Raw genomic sequence first — 21324 nt, forward strand, 5'->3', positions numbered from 1 at the left:
TCTCCTGACTGCCCTCTCTTCGCCACTCTGGCACCATTTCTTTGGCCATTATGGTGTCTGTAATAATTGACTGGTGCTGTCTGCTGTGTCTCTGTGCCCCACAAGGTGGGCTGTGTTCCAGTCCTTTTGCTGATGGGCAAGGAGACCAGCATTCTATGACTCACATGTAGATTTCACTTAGTTTTCTCTTTCTACCAAAAATGGTTTTAAGATCATTGGTTTTTTCAGGTTTGGCATCTCGGTGCTGTGGGACATAAACATTAGATTAGAGAGAAACAAATGGAATTTCAAGGCTGTATGCAGACCAAGAAATAAAAATTTATCTTCTTTTAAAGGAGAAGCAGCAGCCTTCAGCAGTTTCTCCACCCTACCAAAAAAAAAAAAAAAAGTGTAATTATAAAGTTTTTATAAATCCACTTTAATAAGCAGACTCTGAGTTCACTCTCATGGCAGTCTCATGTTGTCCTTGTTCAAGGCAGCTGGATTCTGATCTGGGAGTCAGTCTGAGGGCCAGAAAGCCCAGAGAGGGTTTCTAACCAGGTATGCCTAGTTTGTAGTTTTTATGTGTCAGAGCTGATGTGTTTCACAGCCTTTTTAAAAAAGATTTTACTTATGTATTTGTCAGAGAGAGAGAGAGCACAAGCAGGCAGAGGCAGAGAGAGGAGCAGGCTCCCCGCGGAGCAGGGAGCCCGATGCGAAACTGGATCCGAGGACCCTGGGATCATAAACTAAGCCAAAGGCAGTGGCTTAACCAACTGAGCCACCCAGGTGTCCCCGTTCAGCAGCTTTCTCAGCAGGGGGCTAGTAGGTTTCATTATCCTGGCTTAAATACCGAACGCATGTGTGGTTGTATTGTTTCTGCCTCTTCCAGCTCTTTATTAAACGAATAACCTCTGATGATTGAGTGCTTGCTACCTGCTGGACAGAAGTATGCTTTGGACAGAATTAGCACCGGTCGAGGGGTAAGAAAAAGTTGGGTCAGCGGGCCCTCATGTGTTGCCGGAGTTGGGTGAGCAGGGTGGAGGATTCAGACTGCTGTTGACTTGCCTTCCAAGCCCCACATCCTCCTTTGCCCCATGTGATGTCAGGCCCGAGGGTTTTCCCTGCCCTTTGGTTGACTTGCTGACTAGGCAGCGAGTGAAACCCCGAGCTGTGCTGTGCATCACCGCAGCTTCTACAAGGACTCAGGAATCTCTGTTCAGAGAGCTGTTTCGTGCTCCCTTGGTCTGCAGCTGTGGTTTAAGGAAGTGAACGGCTGAATTAGTGACATTTTGCAGATACTGACATTTGTCTGACCTATGGAAAGATTTTCATTTCACTGATTGGCATTTGTATTTTATGGTTTGGTTTTTTAAAAATTTTTGCTTTGGAATTTTTTTTTTCCTCTGATTATCTGAGTCCTCATCTTTCTTGGTGAGTCTGGTCCCTTGGAAAAGTTTGACCATACGCACAAGAGATAGTATGAGTCTTTATGTACCGTACCCATTACCCACCTTCCCCAAATCTCAGCATTTGCCAGATTGTTTTATCTGTTCATCCAGCAAAACGGAGAACTGCTCCATAAGTTATAGTGCTTTTTCTTAAGTTAAATAGCATGTACTCCGCTGGTAAGCATGGGCAAAACATCGGTAAATTGCAGTTCCTGTAGCTGAGGAAAGGAGTATCTTCATTTCAACCATAAGCAAGAATTCTTAAAGTCTAGATGACTTTAGTATCTGAGCAGACTGGGAACATTGAGCCAGTATATTTTAATCTCTTAAATCTTACATCTGAAGTGTAGTAAGTTTTGCCAACATTTGTTTTTTGGACTATAGTAGTCAAAGAATGGAGTGCATTTTTTAAAATATATGTATAAGATCAGGCCACTGGAGTGGTAGGATTGGGCCCCGAATCAGGCTTTCTGCTCAGAAGGGAGCAGAAAGGCCGGGAATGTAGTTCGTAAGTGACAAGGCTACTATCTACAAGAGTCCCACTGGTAGTCTTTCCCCCTGAACCGGTTCCTTTGCTGTTTTTGCTTGCCTCCAACTGCAACTCTCCCTCAGCACCTCCCCACAGCTCCTGCTCTCTCTCTCTCTCAGTTAAATAAATAAATAAACAAAACCTTAAAAAAAAAAAAAAAAAAACCAAAACACCAGGTCTTTATTTATAATAAGTAGCAGCAACAGGTGCCAGGTATTTTCTTAAAGTTCCTCTAAGCAAGACGCTTAAGAGATTGACAACAAAAAAGAAAGAAAAAAATGAACTAATCTGAGCAATGTTAAAAACAGACCAGATATTAAAATGTGAGGGACCACTAAAAAAGCAAAACAACACTCGAGTAGAAAATAGTGGCCTGATTTTATACATATATTAATTAATTAATTAATCATGATCTGAGCTGAAGGCAGTCACTCAACCAACCGAGCCACCCAGGCCCCCCGGAGGCAGACACTTAACCAACTGAACCAGCCTTCTGCCCCTGCTTCTGAAGTTCTAATACAGCTGATTTGAATGTTAGCAAGAGAACAAACTACTGATGCTTAAAATTACATATAGGTGACTTTGTTCACATGATCTGGTTAGTTCTTGATAGTTACTTTGTTTATGAAGTGGAAATAGTAGACTCTGGGGCTATGTTAGGTTTATAACAGAAGTAACTTCTTTCACTAGGTTTTCCATATTGGTTGGCGATCCTCCCCTCTCCAAAGCTGGTCAGCTAAACTAGCTGACAAAATAGGGAAACTATTAGTGAGGATCTCTGCCTGCCACTGAAAATCAGAATTACCTGGTGTTGACATTGCTCACATCTTCTGTTCTGTTTGTGTACCAGAGTTATTATAGGAGGACTTCAGATTTAGGGAAAACAGTTCCCCTTCTAATGATGCCAGCCAAGAGCATTAAGTTGCCTAAATCACTTCCATTTTTGTAGAAGCATTTTATAATGAATAAAAAATGAAACTTTTGTTTTTATTTCCAAAATAAGGCAATATTCTTTCAGAACCTTTATTTTAGGGGCGCCTGGGTGGCTCAGTGGGTTAAAGCCTCTGCCTTCGGCTCAGGTCATGGTCTCAGGATCCTGGGATCGAGCCCCACATTTGGACTCTCTGCTTGTCAGGGAGTCTGCTTCCCCCTCTCCCTCTGCCTGCCTCTCTGCCTACTTGTGATCTCTGTCTGTCAAATAAATAAACAAAATCTTTATTAAAAAAAAAAAAAAAAGAATCTTGATTTTAGACCCTAGCTTTCTTCGTTGAGGGTACAGAAGTATATTTAGTGGTAGTTTTTGTGTTTAACAGTAGCTCGATTCAGCATTCTAGTACAGATTATCCTTTTATCTCTGCAAGCACCTAGGAAGAAGTAATGGCTTTACTCATGCATTACATGAAGAAACAGGGTCGGGGTGCCTGTCTCGTAAGGGTGGCTGATGTCATTACCGGATAACCTGTAAACGAGGGCATGGAGAAAGAAAAATAGAAGCTTTGTGGGAGGAGATGAATTGCAGTTATTTTGGGGGAAGATTTTTATTTGAATACCCAAAACTTACATATCTTTCATAGTTGATGAACCGCAGTCTTGTAAGATAGCGGGACAGAGAGACTCACACAGGTGAGGAACCCAAGGTCTGAGGAGTACATATACGCAAGGAGAAAGAACACAGGTCTCCTGACCCTCCCCCAGGGATCTGGTTGTTAGGACATCGTGAAGAGCAGTCGAACAGAGTGCCTCTGGCACTGCTTGCCCGTCTGAGTCCTGGGGAGCTTGGGAAAACATCAGTGCCTGGGCCACATCCTGAGAGCTTCTCATGTAATGGTCTTTGGTGTTCCTATGATTCATTCTGTTACCAGTGAGCATCAAGAGACACTCGCCCCTCTGGAAAGGCTGGTAGGCTGAAAGTTAAGAAACCTGACGGTTTAAGCCAGTTGTGCGACTACTCTGGTATTCTGGGGCAAGCCTGCTTGAGTAAAAAGAGTTAATTTTGCCTAAGTCAAATTCTGCCTAAGAATTACTGAAGATTTGAAGGGAGAATTTTTTATAAAAGTACACTGAGAGGCGGCACCTGGATGGCACAGCTGGTTGATCTGAATCTTGGTTTTGGCTCAGGTTGTGATCTCAGGGTTGTGGGATGGAGCCTGTTGTTGGGCTCCATGCTCTGTATGGAGCCTGTTGGAGAGTCTCTGTCCTTCCGCTCCTCTTGCTTGCGCTTTCAAAGAAATAATCTTAAAAAAAAAAAAAAAGTATACTGAGGGGTGCCTGGGTGGCTCAGTCGGTTGGGTTTCTGCCTTCACCCCAGTTCCTGACCCCAGGGTCCTGGGATCGAGCCCCACACCGGGGTCCCTGCTCAGCAGAGAGTCTGCTTCTCCCTCTCCTCCCCACTCACACTCTCTCTCACTATCTCTGTTTCTTTCTCAAATAAATAACTAAATTTTTTTTTAAAGTTTCCTGAAAATATTAAAAAATAGAACAGAAAAATCTAAGTTTGTGATCACTAATTATTGCTGGGGAAATATAAAAGATGTGACTTTTGGTTTTTACTTCTAGTATCCAAAATAATTCACTGCTGTGTATTCGCAAAATAAAATAATATTGTTTATTTCACTTCTAATTAGGGTCCTTTCACAAATCTCAGAATATACAAAATTTAAGTCGGACTTAGTGATTCAAACTGCAATAGGATAATGAAAACAGCTGCAAGGATCAGATGTTTACATTTCCATCCCTGGTAAATAGCATAATACTTATCACATAGGAAGTTCCCGTTAAATAGTAAGGAAATTACCGAGCTAAGCGTGTTCTGTAAGGTTGCATACAGTTACTATAAAGCATATTAGTGTGGTTTTATGACCTGTAGATTTTGAATTGGTAGCAATTTCCTAATTATTAGTAGAGGACTCTCTTTCAATGCCGTCTGTTTCCTTATAGGACCTGTACAAATCAGCCTTCTTTTATTTCGAGGGGACATTTTACAATGATAAAAGATACCCGGAGTGCAGAGATTTAAGCAGGTACAATTTTCAAAAATCTTCTCTGTTTTTCCTGGCTCTAGTTCTTGGAATAGATCTCCACACATCCTGTTAACTGGTCTGTTAAGGGTCTTTGCCAAAGAACTGTTTTGTTAGACTGTTTGGTTGTTTGTTTGGGGGTCAGAAGTATCTCTCAGGGGCACCTGGGTGGCTCAGGTCATGATCTCAGGGTCCTGGGATCGAGTCCCGCATCGGGCTCTCTGCTCAGCATAGAGCCTGCTTCCTCCTCTCTCTCTCTGCCCGCCTCTCTGCCTACTTGTGATCTCTGTCAAATAAATAAATAAAATCTTTAAAAAAAAAAAAAAAAAAGAAGTATCTCTCAGTTTAAAATATATTCAGTTATTTCATCTGGTTGGCTTAGGTATTAGTAAGTTAATCACAATTCTTACTTCAGGAAGAAACTTCCTAGCAAAGACCTGACACGGACCATTTCAAAATCTTTGTGTTATCTACTATCTTAGAAACGACAGCAAATCTTGGAATGCTTGGTCTCAGCCAGTAGCTACTCTTGATCACAGGGGTTGTGAGTTTGAGCCCCATATTGGGTGTGGAGCCTACTTTTAAAAAAGTCTAGCAAATCTTGTATTGAGCCATAGATAATCTGAGAAACTAACTCCCTCTGAAACACTTCATTAGTCTTTTTCATATTTAGGTGATAGCAATAAGTTAGTCTTACTGTTTTTTCTGTTTGTCCAGTATATACTGTTGTTTGCCCTAGATGAGTGTGTAAATACATGGTTAAGTGTATAACATGAAAAATGTATAGCTTATAGTCATGTTAATTAGCTCATACTTTTGCTATCAGTGTCCTAGCAACTAGAACATACATGTATATTGCTTTTGATTATGTGGGCTATAGCTGTCAGTGTTTACCATATTAGAAGTTGAAACTAAGAAATATTTCAAATATTAACTACTCCCATCACATGTTAACATTAATAATTTGGGGGAGGAAATAACTGTTTTTCAGAACTGAATGAGACAAATGGCAATGTTCTGAATTTTCCATTCAGTCTGAAGTAATAAAACACATCATGTAGCCGTTAGAATACTGGAGAGAATAGGAGTTGAAAAGGGCAAATGACATTTTATCACAAAGATCCCTTTGACTTCAGGAACCACACTTTGAGAACTGTTGCTCTAATGGATAAAGACACATTCAGAGTTCTTGATTTCTACATGTGTCAACCACTGAGATTTTCACCTCAAGGTGCAATTGTCCAGTTTATTGGGTGCGCCAGGCTTTTGAAATACTTGTAGTCACAAACCATTTTCTGTCATTTTTAGATTTTTGTGGTATAATGAAATATCATCTTTTCCCCCCGCTTCAGAACTATCATTGAATGGTCAGAGTCCCATGACAGAGGCTATGGAAAATTTCAGACTGCCAAAATGGAAGATTTCACCTTCAATGACCTGTTTATTAAACTGGGTTTTCCTTACTTATATTGTCACCAGGGGGACTGTGAACATGTCATTGTCATCACTGACATAAGGTAAGTAGCAGCACTCAGAACATGGTGTCATTTGCTCTGTTTTCCTTTTCTTGATTTCACAGTGTAAAAGCACAGGCAGTTGGAGTTGGTTTGTTTTTGTTTTTAAGATTTTACTTAATTTGACTTTAGCGAGAGAGGGAGTGGGAGAGGTAGAAGCAGCCTTCCTTTTGAGCAGGGAGCCCTATGTGGGGCTTGATCCCAGAACCCTGGGATCATGAACTGTGCCGAAGGCAGACGCTGAACGACTTAGCTGCTCAGGCTCCCCTGGTTTTGCTTTTGTTTTTGTTAAGATTTTATTTATTTGACAGAGAGAGATCACAAGTAGGCAGAGAGACAGGCAGAGAAAGGTGGGGAAGCAGGCTTCCTGCCAAGCAGAGAGCCCGATGTAGGGTTTGATCCCAGGACCCTGAGATCATGACCTGAGCTGAAGGCAGAGGCTGCACCCACTGACCCACCCAGGCACCCCTGTTTTTAATAAGAGAAATAGTCAAGCTAGTCACCAGCTTGGCTTGGGACCAGCAAAATCATGTCTGCTTTCCATGGACTGACCAACTCTCCATCCATTTGTATCCTGTCTTTATTTTGGGAATATCTATAATAGAAATACTTGATTAGAGTTGTCAGAAATCCATAAATAAGTGTCTCCATTTGTATATCCAGCAGGCAGTAGCCATCCACTTCTCCTGTTGCGCCTTTTGCTTAGCAAACTTGCAACTGTGTATCTAGGTTTCTTGTCTCTTTCCAGAATTTTAAGGAGATCAAAGGGAACTGGGGGGAAGAGAAGAGTAATTCTAATATTTGACAAATGTGAAGTCTTAATGTTTTCATCAAGTATAAAGTGAGGACTAGTTGTTTTTTTTTTTTTTTTAAATATTTTATTTGACAGACAGAGATCACAGGTAGGCAGAGAGGCAGGCAGAGAGAGAGGAGGGAGAAGCAGGCTCCCCTCTGAGCAGAGCCTGATGCAGGGCTCCATCCCAGGACCCTGAGATCATGACCTGAGCTAAGGCAAAAGGTTAACCTACTGAGCCACCAGGTGCCCAGGACTAGTTTTTTATAATTAAAGATTTTATTTATTTATTTGAGAGATAGTGAGAGAGTATGAGAGGGGAGAAGGTCAGAGGGAGAAGCAGACTCCCTGTGGAGCTGGGAGCCCAAAGCGGGATTCCATCCGGGGACTCTGGGATCGACACCTGAGCCAAAGGCAGTTGCTCAACCAACTGAGTCGCCCAGGCGTCCGAGAGGACTAGTTTAAAATAAGATTTTATTATAATTTTATATAGCTTGGGTTGTGTCTTTCTCATGAATAAGGCCATTCGTTTCCTTATTTAGGAAATCTGTAAAGGATCAGTATATAGAAATAAGCCCTGCTCCATCCCTGCCTTAATTCTGAGAGACCATTTTTAGGTTTTTTGTTTGTGGAGCAGTGATACACCCATACTTTTTATTATACCAGTAATAGGAAATGATGCCTTTACAAAGTCCCTGCCTCCACATTTCTTGAAATTTAGTGACCAGTTTCCAAAATTTACCTGGCATGCACTCATTCTTGGGAAGGTCCCCGAGGAAGTACTCCAGACTTACCTTTAGTAAACCTTGAAATAGAAAAACAGGAGTGCAGGGGTGCCTGGGTGGCTCAGTTAGTTAAGCATCTGCCTTTGGCTCAGCTCATGATCTCAGGGTCCTGGCATCGAGTCCCATGTTGGGCTGCCTGCTTCTCAGTCTGCTGCTGCCCCTGCTTATGCTCTCTTTCTCTGACAAGTAAAATCTTAAACAAACAAAAAAACCATGAAGGCAAAGCAGAACAGATAATGCAGGGAAAGGAGAATCCCAGCACGATGGCCATCTAGCCAATTCGTCCGAAGACTAGAGCACAGTGGAGAACTCAGGAAGGAAGGGTGTCTAGGACTGCCATGTCTCCCGCTTGTGCATTAACACACTCGACAGTGCGGTTCTCATTCTGTCGGGAAGTACAGAACTAAATTGGCGACAGGTATGTGCAACCTAAGCAGATGTGAACCTGAGAGAAGTAGCTAGCTGGCAGCTTCTGGCTTGCAGCTAGAGAACCGTGTATTACACGATAAAGGGAAAGTTAGGGAGTTTTAGGTGCAAGTAGTAATATTAATTTGGCAACATGTAAACGTTGAATATTTAACCAAAGTTATTTTGGTTCTGTAGAGGGATGTTGAGGGGATAAATTCTAAAGAAACAGTTAAATGTTTCAATAGCCCTTAGGGGAAGGAGATTTGCTGAAGCAAAGGGCCAGGGGGCCAGGAGAGCTCATAAACTCCAGTTTTGTAGGACTGAAAATTATATACATTTGATAATGTGTTACATTTTATATAAGCTTTTATATAAGCTTTTCTGCCTGCTCTTTCACTGAAGCGGAATGTGCCTGAGAATTAGCCTAAGATGGAAGACAACCCACTTTTCTGTTATTTTAGTTTATCATTTCTTACTGTACAGCAGTGTCATCCTTAAACTCAAGGCAATATGGGAAAAGAATTCATGCTTATTAATTTTTTTTAAGATTTTATTTATTTATTTGACAGACACAGCAAGAGAGGGAACACAAGCAGGGGGAGTGGGAGAGGGAGAAGCAGGCTCCCTGCAGAGCAGTGAGCCTGATGAGGGACTTGATCCCAGGACCCTAGGATCATGACCCAAGCCGAAAGCAGATGCTTAACGACTGAGCCACCCAGGTGCCCCACAATTCACGCTCATTAAACATCTGCAGTGTGGGATGTTTCTAAGGAAATTTTTAGTTTGTTTTTTTTTTTTAAAGATTTTATTTATTTATTTGACAGAAAGAAATCACAAGTAGACAGAGAGGCAGCCAGAGAGAGAGAGAGAGAGAGGGAAGCAGGCTCCCCGCTGAGCAGAGAGTCCGATGCTGGACTCGATCCCAGGACCCTGAGATCATGACCTGAGCCGAAGGCAGTGGCTTAACCCACTGAGACACCCAGGCGCCCCGGAAATTTTTAGTTTTTAAAAAAATTTTTTTAATTTCACTTTTTAAAAGATTTTATTTTTAAGCAGTCTCTACTCTCAGTGTGGGGGTTGAAGCCACAACCCCCGAGACCAAGAGTTACATGCTCTATCAACTGAATCAGGCAGGCGCCCTTTAAAGAATTTTTAGATGTAATTTGGACTACAAGTCATTTTTCAAAAAGATTTTATTTGAAAGAGAGGGCACATGAGCAAGGAGGAGGAGTAGAGGCAGAGGGAGAAGCAGGCTCCCTGCTCGAGCCTGACACAGGGCTTGATCCCAGGACCCTCGGATCATGACCCGAGATGGAGGCAGAAGTTTAACTCCCTGAGCCACGGAGGCGCCCCTGCACTACAAGTCATTTTTGTCTTCTAGGTGGATTTAATCATTCAGTGCCATTCCATAGTCTGATCGTTGGTAAACTCTTACAAGTTTACTAATATTTTTTTTAAAGATTTTATTTATTTATTTGACACAGAGAGAGAGGTCACAAGTAGGCAGAGAAGCAGGCAGAGACAAAGAGGGGGAAGCAGGGAGCCTGATGCGGGGCTCGATCCCAGGACCCTGAGATCATGACCTGAGCCGAAGGCAGAGGCTCAACTCACTGTGCCACCCAGGCACCCCTACCAATCATCTTCTGATACGAAGTTGATATATTGCTATCCTTTCTTACTAAAAGACAAAAACTAAGAATCATTTTAAAATTAAGGTCAGGACCTTTAGAATACTCTGGCACAGTCCCTTTCAATTTCTGGATGACGAATGTAAGGTCCAGTATGGTTAAGGAATTTATTCACACCCAGTCAGCTGATAAGTGGCACAGTAGAGACTGATTTCATTAATAATTCACAAATTCTGACACCTAAAGCTAAAGTCTTCTGTCAGTTCACATTATACCAGGAGTCTGATTTAGATTTTAATAAAGAGGATAGTAAACAAGAGCCACGTAACACATGACCAAATAGATAAAATAGTTGCTCAGACTGTCTTCCAGGAAGGTGGTGAGTGTTGAGTAAAGCAGGGGCTCTCTGATGGAATGTGTTCAAGATCTGCACACAGACTGCCCTCTTGGAGGGTCATAAAGCACATGACCTGTTCGGGAAATTTCACCTGAAAGAAAACATTGTTTAATCCCAAATGATCTTCAGGAGATGTTTTCTTAGAACAAAGTTTAGTCAGACCTAGTGTAACAAATAATTTTATACCTGCGTCTTTCCTAAGGAAAAAAATTGAAAAATATATCTACTAGGTTCTTAATGTTGAGGAACAGATCTGTTTCTTCACTGATAACAATTTGCATTTTTTAAACAATTTGCATTTTAATATATTCATTTACTTCTCATGTACAAAAGGCTCGCACATTGTGATGACTGCTTGGACAGGACACTTTATCCCCTTCTTATCAAGAAGCATTGGCTGTGGACTAGAAAATGTTTTGTTTGTAAAACATACACAGCCAGGTAAGTGGTATCTATTTCTTTCTTCAAATTTACTGGTTTTCAGTAAGTCAATACTTTCCATTTTTGGTATTTCGGTGTTTCCTATTTTAAATTTGAATCTGAGAACTTACACTGTGGGGGTATGAATAAAACAAATGGTTTTATCTAGTACATAAGTGCTGCAAATTAGCAGGTTACATTTAAACAGTAAGGAAATGCATTCTGTGTAGTGAAAGTCCAGAGCTGGCTCAGACTTTGGATCTTTAGGGAGCCATGTTGTCTTTCTCTCTGCAGTCTACAAAATCAGCTTCATCCACGGCTGCTCCTCCATGAAAAAACAATACAGCATTCAGTATATAGAATGAAGTCAAAATATGGGTTCATAAAATTTTTACTTTATGTGATACTTCCCGTTTAGTTTGGTTTTTAACTGTGGATCAGGGTCAAAAAATTCTGAGGAAAAAAGAATATTTGTGTATCAGATTTGGGGGTGTGGGTTCTTCCCATCCCGCCCCTCCCATGAGCTTTTCTAAATGATCAGTAGGAAAACATGATAAATCAGTTATCAAACTGGAAATCGGGGAGTGTAAAATAGACCATGAGATGCAGATTCAAATAGATTGCTGAAAAAGTCTTTCATCTTCCCATGACCAGTAGTAATGTCTCAGGCAAGAAAACATCGCATCAATTCAATGTTGCCCATATTCCCATTTGCATACACTCTGTAACATTTTATCCGGACTTCTAGGTAAAACACATGGGAGTTTCCAAATTTGCCAGGACTAATTTACCAGTTAAAAAGATAAGTTACAGAAAAGTTCATCAGGTCTGTAGCATCTAATATATTCCGTTTTTTCAAGATGGCCAATTACATTTTAACAGTTACTTGGAGGATAGGTTAAGTCATACCAGAAGTGTACATAGGGTGCTTTCATGTATGGATTTTTATTTTGCTGTACTTACTTTTAAGAAGTCTTTAAGAGAAACAGCCTTCTGCAGGGTTTCTGTTAGTTGCCCTTTTGCCTTGCAGAGTATTGGTAGTGATATTTCTGTATCTATATGTATACAAAATTGTAGAAAGGATTACAGTGTATTAAGATAGGATGACAAGGCAATAGTGGGAATGTTACGTTTCCACATCACTACAGGTCATAACGCATTAAAGTTTGAGAAAGTTGATTGTGATGGTGTAATCTTTTTTTTTTTTTTAAATTACAGATGGGTAACGAACAATGACAGTTTTGCACCAGAGGACCCATGTTTCTTTTGTGATGTTTGCTTTCGGATGCTCCACTATGATTCAGAAGGCAACAAACTAGGAGAATTCCTTGCTTATCCTTACGTTGATCCTGGAACCTTTAATTAATAACAACAAAAAATGTACCTGTGAAGTAACTGTCCTCTTGGATGGTTACTTTATTTCCAGAAGGTGCCACTGAAGAACAGGACCCACCTGAAATACTCAGCTAGTTACCCACATGCCAGCAAAAGTTCACATCACAGGTTTTTTGGTTTTTTTTTTTTAAATCACAGTTTTTCTTATAAAGTAACTTCTGTTTAGAAATATTTTTTTAGTGTTCATTTCAAAATAAGGTTTTTATTTGATGTGTTTGCCCATTTTTTAAGTGTGTTTATTTTACTTAGTTGTAGGACTGCTTTATATTTTTTTTGGCCATTCTGTGATATGCCTATTCATTCTGTGTCCAGAGTACTTATTGCTAATCTGTAGTTAGAAAAATTCAGTTAATCAAATCATACATCAAGTGGTGGAGGTATTTTGAAAATTCTTTGGAAAGAAAAAAAAAATTCTTTGAAGAATGTGAGAGTTGTATCTTGTACCATGAGGCTTCCAAGGTAAAGATCCTTTAAATACCTGTGATAAAAATGAGGGGGAAGAATAAAAGTATATTTAACAAATACAGTATTAAGAGTAGCAATTCTGTAATCAGATCTCACAGTGGGCTCTTTTGTAATACTAACTTTTTGTTGGTAGAAACTAGTAGGCATACTAATCATTTTAATGAGACTCACTGCATGAATTATGAATATAAAAATACTTCGGTATATACTCAGACCTTCACAAAAGTCACATTTCAATTGATTCATTTCTTGAGAACTTCTTCAGTTTAATATTATGCTTAAGAAAATAGATTTTGGGGCACCCGGCTGGCTCAGTCGGTAGAGCATGTAAGTCTTGATCTTGGGATTTTAAAAGTTTGAGCCTCACACTGGGTGTTGAGATCACTTAGAAATAAAACCTTAAGAAAAAAAAATAGATTTTCTGTAATATGATCATTGGGACATGGGAAGTCAGGATCCTGTGGATTGCCAGCTCTGGTTCACTCATTCTTGCGCAATAAAAATACCCAGGATTCTATATGCAAAAACAAAGAAGTTTTTCTGGCCCAATTCTTCCAAATTCCTTCAGTCCCCTCACCCTGACAACACTGTGTATTCACGTCTCTAATTGTGGGCAATAGGACACCTGAGATGAATTCCAAGATCTAGATCATCACAGAAAATTATGTTTTCCCAAAATCTTTAGTTTTTGGTGGAAAATTTAGTTTTAAGATGTTTAAGAATGCTGTAAAATAGTTCCTTTTAAATGTGTTATTATTTAAACTCCACTTTCTCTCTCCTAGGTTATTTATTTAAATTCAGCTGAGTTCCACATTCCCTGGATGGCTAAGAACAGACATTTACCATATAAATAAAAAACTGATGAAGCCTTTAAGCCTGTATGTTAAAAGACTGGCAGTGAGATGTTTTATGGCCTTAAGTACTACATATCCAATTAAGTTGGTGTGCAGAGGACAGGCACCCGTTTCTGGTATGTGTAGTGATGGTCTCATTCACTGATTCAGTAAACAGACTAGAGGATCAGTAAAGAGAAGAGGTGCCTCCCATGGCTGGCTTACATTACTGTCTAGATTTTTACTTTCATGTTTCCGATGATGCTAAATCGAACAGATTGAAAATGCTATTAGAAAACCATGTTTACCCAATTCCTATAAGTTCCACAGCTAAAAAAGAATTTTTGAAAGTTTTTTCTTAATTTAGAGAGCCAGTGAGTATGAAGGTAGAAGGGCAGTGAGAGAGAATCCCAAGCAGACTCTGATCCCAACACAGTGCAATCCCAGGACACCGAGATCATGACCTGAGCCAAAATCAAGAGTTGGACGGTCAACTAACAGAACCATCCAGGCACCCCTGCTTCCTTTTTTTTAAACTGTATTCCTTGTATGAAGGAATTAGTATGCAAGGGTCTGTTTATCCTTCTTTCTCTCCAAATTAAACTCTAGTTAGTTAATATATAGTGTAATATGTTTCAGGTGTTTACTTTTATTCATTTCCATTTCGTATTCTCAAAACCGCAAATTCCAAAATATGCACTGTATTGTCCTAACAGAAGCATTAGTCCGTGTGTGGTCAATTCCTTTTAGTGGACAACGAAGAAAGACCGCTAAAATGCTACTGCTAGTGAAATTGATTTTTTTAAATTTAAAGATTTTTGTCAGCACACACAAGCAAGGGGAGTGGCAGGGAAAGAGAGAATCAGGCTCCCCACTGAGCAGGGAGCCCGAAGTGGGACGTGATTCCAGGACCCTGGGATTGTGATCTGAGCTGAAGGCAGATGCTTAACCAACTGAGCCACCCAGGTGCACCTTATTTTATCATTTACTAAGAATCTTACCTTGCTGGTTCTTGAGGGTACTTTTCCAAAGTTAGAAAGGCTCAAATATCTTTGTTATCATTTCCCCTTGTGAAATCTAGGGTTAGAAAGACTAACCTAGTCACTCCCAGAATTTGCCCGTGTATTAAGTTTATCAGTTACAAGTCGAAAGGCCTTCCAAGTTTGAAACAAGCCTAAAAGACTATTTGAATTAGGGACTCTATAGCTGTAAATTTCAGTATTAAACAGGACCTAAATTATATGTCATTTTATCTAATGAAGAAAAGCAAATATGAAAATATGGTAATGAACTTATTAATCAGCATCCTCCGTAGTTAGAAATGAGATTTTTTAAAAAAAGATTTTATTTATTTGATAGAGATCACAAGTAGGCAGAGAAGCAGGCAGAGGCAGAGGGAGAGGGAGAAGTGGGCTCCCCGCTGAGCAGAGAGCCCGATGGGGGGCTCGATCCCAGGACCCTGGGATCATGACCTGAACCAAAGGCAGAGGCTTTAACCCACTGAGCCACCCAGGTGGCCCTAGAAATAAGATTTTGGTATGACAGCTGAACATGCACAAAAGCACTATTTAGAAAAGCACTGTTTATCTTTAAATATTTTTCAGCCTTTGTTATCCTTAAGGATAATTTTACCTTCTCCTAATCAAGTCATAATGTCTTTATTATCTTTAAGGTTAGAGAGTTTCATAGCACACATTTGAAAACATTTCTCCCTATATAGCAGCTTCATTTCTTAAGGTTTGTAATTATGGGTTTGTTATTTCTGATAGATCATCCTTTCTCTGACCAATGGGACAAAATAAGGTGTTAGTAAAGCCCTCACAGAACCTTATAAAAGCCTTTGCTCTTATATAGGATTAGTTGGCTGACGTCATCTTGACCTGACATCTTCAATCAGGTAAGTGTGTGCCGGTACACTACAATCAACGTATCAGCAAAAACCGGGTAAAAAAGATCATCCTAGTTGAAAGCACAGGATGTATTAGCAGAAGGTTTAATTAAGATCATCAAGTTGTTCATACATTCATTTTCTCCAGTTAAGATGACACCTCTGAAATGTCTCCAGCGCAGCTAAGCAAGCTTCCAACAACTCATTCTGAAGGGCCCTGCTAACCTCCTCTTTTGAATGTTAGTGGATGGTTTCAATAGCACAAAATAGGTGGTTTATATGTGCCCCCGCAAAAAGAGGAAGACATTTTTTCCTCTTATTTCATTTAAATTCTTAGAGAATTGTTCAGCAGTGAAGTTTTGACCAACTGCTTCTGAAAGTTCTTAGTATTTAGGACTTTATAAGAGTTCGGAGAGTAGTAGTTACCTGTGAATAAGCTTATGACCAATAGAAAATGGAAGGCCAGTTATATTTTCACACTACAGTAATCAACTGTTCTGCATGGCCAGCCCAAACAAATCATACACAAATTATCACAATGCTGGTATATGTATCTCCTGAAGCTGAATATTCTGTAGTTTCTCAGTAAACTACATTGATCTGTTGGGTCACAGAATAAAAGAGAGTGAACAAAAAATGACATTTTTAGTTACCTATTTCCCCAGCCAACACAATCTCTATACCAAGTTAACTAAGAAATTACTCCCTTGGAAGCAAATCCAGAATTCCAAAAACACTTTGACAAATAGCAAAGAATTAATTTACTAGTAGAGTTTTGATAGAAAAATCCTTTAATCAAAACAAGTTTACAATGTTGACACTTATGGCTTAACTAGAATAAATCTGTCCAAATTTAAATTATATTAAGGACCAGCTATAATGTAATATCAATAGTTCCCTTAACACAGTAGGTCCTAGTTCCATTGTAAGACCGCTCAAAAAAAGCAGAACTCCAATTATTGAAATAATTCAAACTTCTCATTTATAGATGAAAACCATTATCTGAGAGGTCAAAACATACAATGCATGTCACATGCAAACACTGATACCAATTAAGCCTTCTCTCTGTATTCATAGTTTCAAAACATGAAAAGTGTCCTTTAGCTACTGAAAACCACCAACTGACCTAATCAAAATATCTTAGAAATGCTATCTGTTAAGTTACCCTTAAATTTTAACCTTGGTTTACCCTGATTTAGTCCGTATCCATGAATATACGAACTATCAAAGTACTCCTTTACTTTATCTAACTGCCTCGGAGCAACATATTTCTACTCCTTACAAGTCTGTCACATGGAGGATCTCTAAATAATAATCCCCTTCTGATATAACCATGTTTTTCAAATAGGTTAGTTTTCTTATATAGCATTTACTTCTACTATTTACTGCATAAGAATCATGGAGTTTTTTTTCCCAATTAAAAAAATACTTAGTGACTTCCTTAATGAGTGTGACTTTTTTTTAAAAATTCAGAAACACGAGACAGTTCTCAAAAATAAACTTTTATCATTTTGTTTTTAGTTTCAGCTACTAGTGCCTGTAAGGATCTTAGATTGTTGAACCCTAAAGCCAGATTCATTCCTAACCATACCTCTTTCTGCTTTCTGTAGGAAAGTCCTGTGACTTCACTCAATTCCCAGCCATAATACTAAATAACCTTCAAAAGTTAACATGAGTTTTGTACCTTGTAGAATTGTCAGTTGGATATCTAGTTGTCATACAAAAAGGCATACAGACCACAAACTGTTACAAAGCAGCAGGATAATGTAGCACAACGTAGACTGGGAGATTAAAATTAACTTTTGATAAAAAGAGTGAGTACTTGTATAGAAGTAACATTTTATCTACCATAAAAATGCATAACTTCTACAAAACCCACAAACAGTGAAAAGACAGTCTGGTAAATCCAAGGTTTGTAAAAACTATGCACAAAACCCACGGTATTTGGGAAAAAAGGAAAGGTTTATACAAGTAGCAGTTTTAAAAATGTAACTTTTTTCTACTATCAATTACACATTAACATACACACACTAATTGAAATTATGCTACAACCAAATGTCTGGAAAAGCAGTTTAACATTTCCTAAATGGATTTTCCCTCCCATTTACTGAATAATGTAGCTGTTAATACTGCACAAGTACAATTAGCAATAATGTTTAATTACTTTCAAACAAATATAAAGGGATTTTCTCCCTCAAAACAAGTTTTCAACATCAAAACCTATGCTTATAAAAATTTAAAACTTTCAACAGTCTAAATATTTCAAATGAAAACCATTACAAACTTCTCAAATGTTCTTTATATTCCAGGTGTATCAACCTAGTTATCCAGTGTGGAATCCTTCAGAGTCTCTCTTTCAGTCTCTCTCTCTTCACTGGATGACCTAAAGGAAGGAAAGAAAGGTGTGTTAACTGGGATTAGGGACTTGAATTCTTCAGAAAACATATTAAATCCATGCTTTGTGTTTTTACTTTTAAAAATACTTGATTATCACCAAATTATTTTTTAAAATAATATTTTTGTTCAATTCCAACTTTAAAATGAATTCTCATGAAAATTATATATGAATTGCCAATATATTACAAACTTTAATAAAGAGAGGGGTGATACAGACACGACTTCCCTGAATTTCAGGATTAGAAGGGATGCTTGATTCTAAGTCCTTCAAATGTATAGCAGAAAAAAACCAAGACTGGGATAACCATAGTCCTATAACTAGTTATTTAGAGGCTATAGTAGAAAATAGCCTGTAATTCTAGATCTCATTTTTGTATTAACCTGTCACAATGCAAGAAAGTATGAATGTAAGTCACTCTTAAAGCTGTATCAGTGAAAAGGTCCAAAGAAGAACAGTTATTTTAAACTGGATTCCTATTTATCTAGCTGTATTCCCTTTGAATACAGAAAAGCCAATCGTAAATTACAAAGTTTTTGTTTCCTTTTTGATTTATATCTTGCTTCCTGAGTTCAGGAATTGAGTGATCAAAATATAATCCTATATAAATAACCTTGGAACAGCAATACGATTTAAAAATTAAAAATATAAATGATCCATTAAAACATGTCCTCACTTTTTCTTACTGCTGGCCTCGTGGTTGTCTTTGCTTTCTTCACTGCTATCTCCATTATGTTGTGGTTGATTACTGTCTTGAGCATCAGATCCTCCATTTAGAGTCTTTGAACCTTTAAAAAGGTTCCAATGGAAAAACTGTTAGAGCTTCTAATACTTTAAGATGTCCTCTAAAGAGCCAAAATAAAAAGTAAAAACATGTCCCTAAAGTTTCTAATACTTAGTACACCTCATTTGAAATGACACTGTAATCTTTTGGATAGCTGAGGCACACTGATAAATTGTAGGGTTACTATATACAGATCTATGGGTACAAGAAAGGGGGGATTTTAAAGATTTTATTTAGTTTTTAGAGAGTATGTGTGCACAAGCTGGTGGGGGAGGGCACGAGAGACAGAGGAGAAGACAGGATCTTAATCAGACACCGTGCTCTATCTCACAACCCTGAGATTGTGACCTGAGCCGAAATCAACAGTCGGGGTGGGACGGGGGGGGTGGTGGTGGTGGTGGTGGATTATTTATTATTTTTAAAGATTTTATTTATTTAGGCCCCTGGGTGGCTTAGTTGGTTAAGAGTCTGCCTTGCTGGCTCAGGTCATGATCCCAGGGTTCTGGGATCAAGTCCTACCATCAGGCTCCCTGCTTGGGGAGCCTGTTTGTCCCTCTCCTTCTGCCTACAGCTCCCCCTGCTTGTGCTCTCTTTCTCTATCAAATAAATAAACAGAAGATTTATTTGAGAGAGAGCCCAAGCGCTTGTGCACATAGGGAGAGGGAGAAGCAGAATCCCTGCTGAGCAGAGAGCCTGATTCAGGGCTGGATCCCAAGACCCTGAGATCATGACCTGAGCCGAAGGCAGAGGCTTAATCCATGGAGCTACACAGGTGTGCGGGGTGGGGAGGGGGGGTTTCATCTGGTCATTCCATTTTTTATAAAAATGTGCATCAAAGTAAAATTTTATATTTTTCCTTGTTACTTCACAACAATGTGTCAAATGAGCTATTCATAATTAACATGATTTTGTGTCCTACTGAAGTAAATGAGAAGTATATCTTATTTCTAAGAAATCTCTAAGGAGACCTACATCATCATTCCCTGACAAATAAAAATATCCAACTCCTAAGACATAACATGGAACTGGGGGAACTGATCATGAATGGTACTATGGTTCTATTTAAGAATCCATCACAGATACATCCTAACGTATTTGTGGTTGAAACAGCGTATCTGTAATTTGCTTCATAGAGAAACCAGAGGAGGTAAAACAGGAATGACCGTGTACTGAGCACTGCAGGAGTTGGGCGATGGGGACACGGGAAGTTGCTTTCTTGACTACTATTGTGTGAGAAAAAACAGCAACTGCTAATTTAAGCTTGACTATATGATTTAAACAGAAATCCTTAACCTTAGCTTCTGTTTTTCTAAGTGCCTTATGAAACCTTAGATAAGGTATTAATGAAATTACATATCAAAGCCATTTTTTTAAAAGCAATCCCAGCAAACAACTTAAATCACTTACCTGTTTGTTCCTTTTCTAGCTTCTTGTTTGGCCCTTTCTTCCCTTGATCTTTGGTTTTATTTGCTTCCTCATGCTGTCTTTGTTCGGCAAGAGATTTATTCAGCACTTGTGTGATCACAGAATCTCCTTCACCAACCAGAAACATATTCTTAAACTTGTTATACAACATTGTAGACTTTTCCATGATAACCTGACTAACTTTGAATCGCCGTATCTGAGAAAACAAAATATACACTCACAGTTGTTTTCTTCACTGATTTTTAAAAATGTTACTTCTTAATGAAGTGGTGATGAGGAAGTCTGAAAAATCTGCATGACTGAGATCACTTACTTTTTTCAGTGTTGTAATCATCTCTGTGTGTTTCTGAGCTTGTTGCATTGTGACCTGAAGTGAAGCAAGTTCATCCAAGGCCTCAATACATCTGTTCACATCCTTCACGACAAAACAGTAATTTCATAACTGTTAATTACCACAACCTATATGATCTATTCCTAAAGATCACTTTTAAAATCTCAAACAGGGCAATATAAAAGAACCAGTAATAGTCCCATTTCTCTTAAATTTACACATGTAAAACACAAGAAAATAAAATATGAAGCTAAAAAAAGAATACTATTTTTAATGAGATATTAAAGACTTACAAGATTATCAATTTTGAGTGAATTTTTAATTTCAGCATGTATCCTTTGAAGTCGAGAATCCATTGATGTTTCTATAAATTAAAATTTGAAACACAGTAAGTAGTTTTTCCAACACCAGTATTTCTGTATAAATCTAATAAGCAAAGCACAGTAAGATTGAATTTTTAAAAATGTTCTTCATAATCAGCCTAGTTCACTAAGAAGTTATTTGCCATTTTAAGTATTTAGGAAAGCAACATTCATCATTTTGAAGAAAAAAAATCACCATCTAGCTACATAGGTTTGTAAGATAAGCAGTCTGTATCCAGTTAATAAATCCCTCTATTCCAATCCTTACACAGCTGTTTTACCTTACACATGTAACTAAAAATAGAAACTCTATCTGAAACCATGAGATCTGTAAAAAAATGGGATAACATCTAGCTTTTGGCAATGTTACAAAAATGTGACCCCTAGGTAATAAGCAATAAAACCGTAAGCCTGCGTCCTTAGCAAGTGCGCCTGATTAGAGTTAAAATATAATGTATACAGAATCTGTTAGGGATTTGAAAAAGCACTTTGGTAGGATTTAAGAACATAAAATGCCTGATTTTA

At 38.7% G+C, this 21324-nt stretch overlaps 2 protein-coding genes across 4 annotated transcripts in view; one reads left to right on the forward strand and one right to left on the reverse strand.

The window, feature by feature from the left end:
• Nucleotides 1–13662, forward strand: part of SNAPC3 (small nuclear RNA activating complex polypeptide 3) — a 38402-nt gene extending 24740 nt beyond the window's left edge. Inside the window, exons 6-10 of one of the 2 annotated variants that reach the window (XR_014301804.1) lie at nucleotides 4897–4979; nucleotides 6329–6493; nucleotides 10835–10942; nucleotides 12140–12775; nucleotides 13564–13662. Coding sequence is in view for 1 of the 2 variants with exons in the window: in XM_082695068.1 (XP_082551194.1) it covers nucleotides 4897–4979; nucleotides 6329–6493; nucleotides 10835–10942; nucleotides 12140–12287 (504 nt within the window). In the remaining variant the exon portion in view is untranslated. Of the gene's footprint in view, nucleotides 1–4896; nucleotides 4980–6328; nucleotides 6494–10834; nucleotides 10943–12139; nucleotides 12839–13563 lie in introns of those variants that run through there. The other variant, XM_082695068.1, reaches the window with a different exon arrangement.
• Nucleotides 13663–16275: 2613 nt separating this feature from the next.
• PSIP1 (PC4 and SRSF1 interacting protein 1) overlaps nucleotides 16276–21324 on the reverse strand; it is a 42634-nt gene continuing 37585 nt past the window's right edge. For both annotated transcript variants that reach the window (XR_014301803.1, XM_082695064.1), the window contains exons 12-16: nucleotides 20731–20801; nucleotides 20420–20521; nucleotides 20089–20302; nucleotides 18574–18685; nucleotides 16276–17885 (exon numbers count right to left, since the gene is read on the reverse strand). Coding sequence is in view for 1 of the 2 variants with exons in the window: in XM_082695064.1 (XP_082551190.1) it covers nucleotides 17822–17885; nucleotides 18574–18685; nucleotides 20089–20302; nucleotides 20420–20521; nucleotides 20731–20801 (563 nt within the window). In the remaining variant the exon portion in view is untranslated. The remainder of the gene's footprint in view (nucleotides 17886–18573; nucleotides 18686–20088; nucleotides 20303–20419; nucleotides 20522–20730; nucleotides 20802–21324) is intronic.

The sequence above is a fragment of the Mustela nivalis genome, assembly GCF_964662115.1.
Source record: "Mustela nivalis genome assembly, chromosome: 13".
NCBI classification, from domain to species: Eukaryota; Metazoa; Chordata; class Mammalia; order Carnivora; family Mustelidae; genus Mustela; species Mustela nivalis.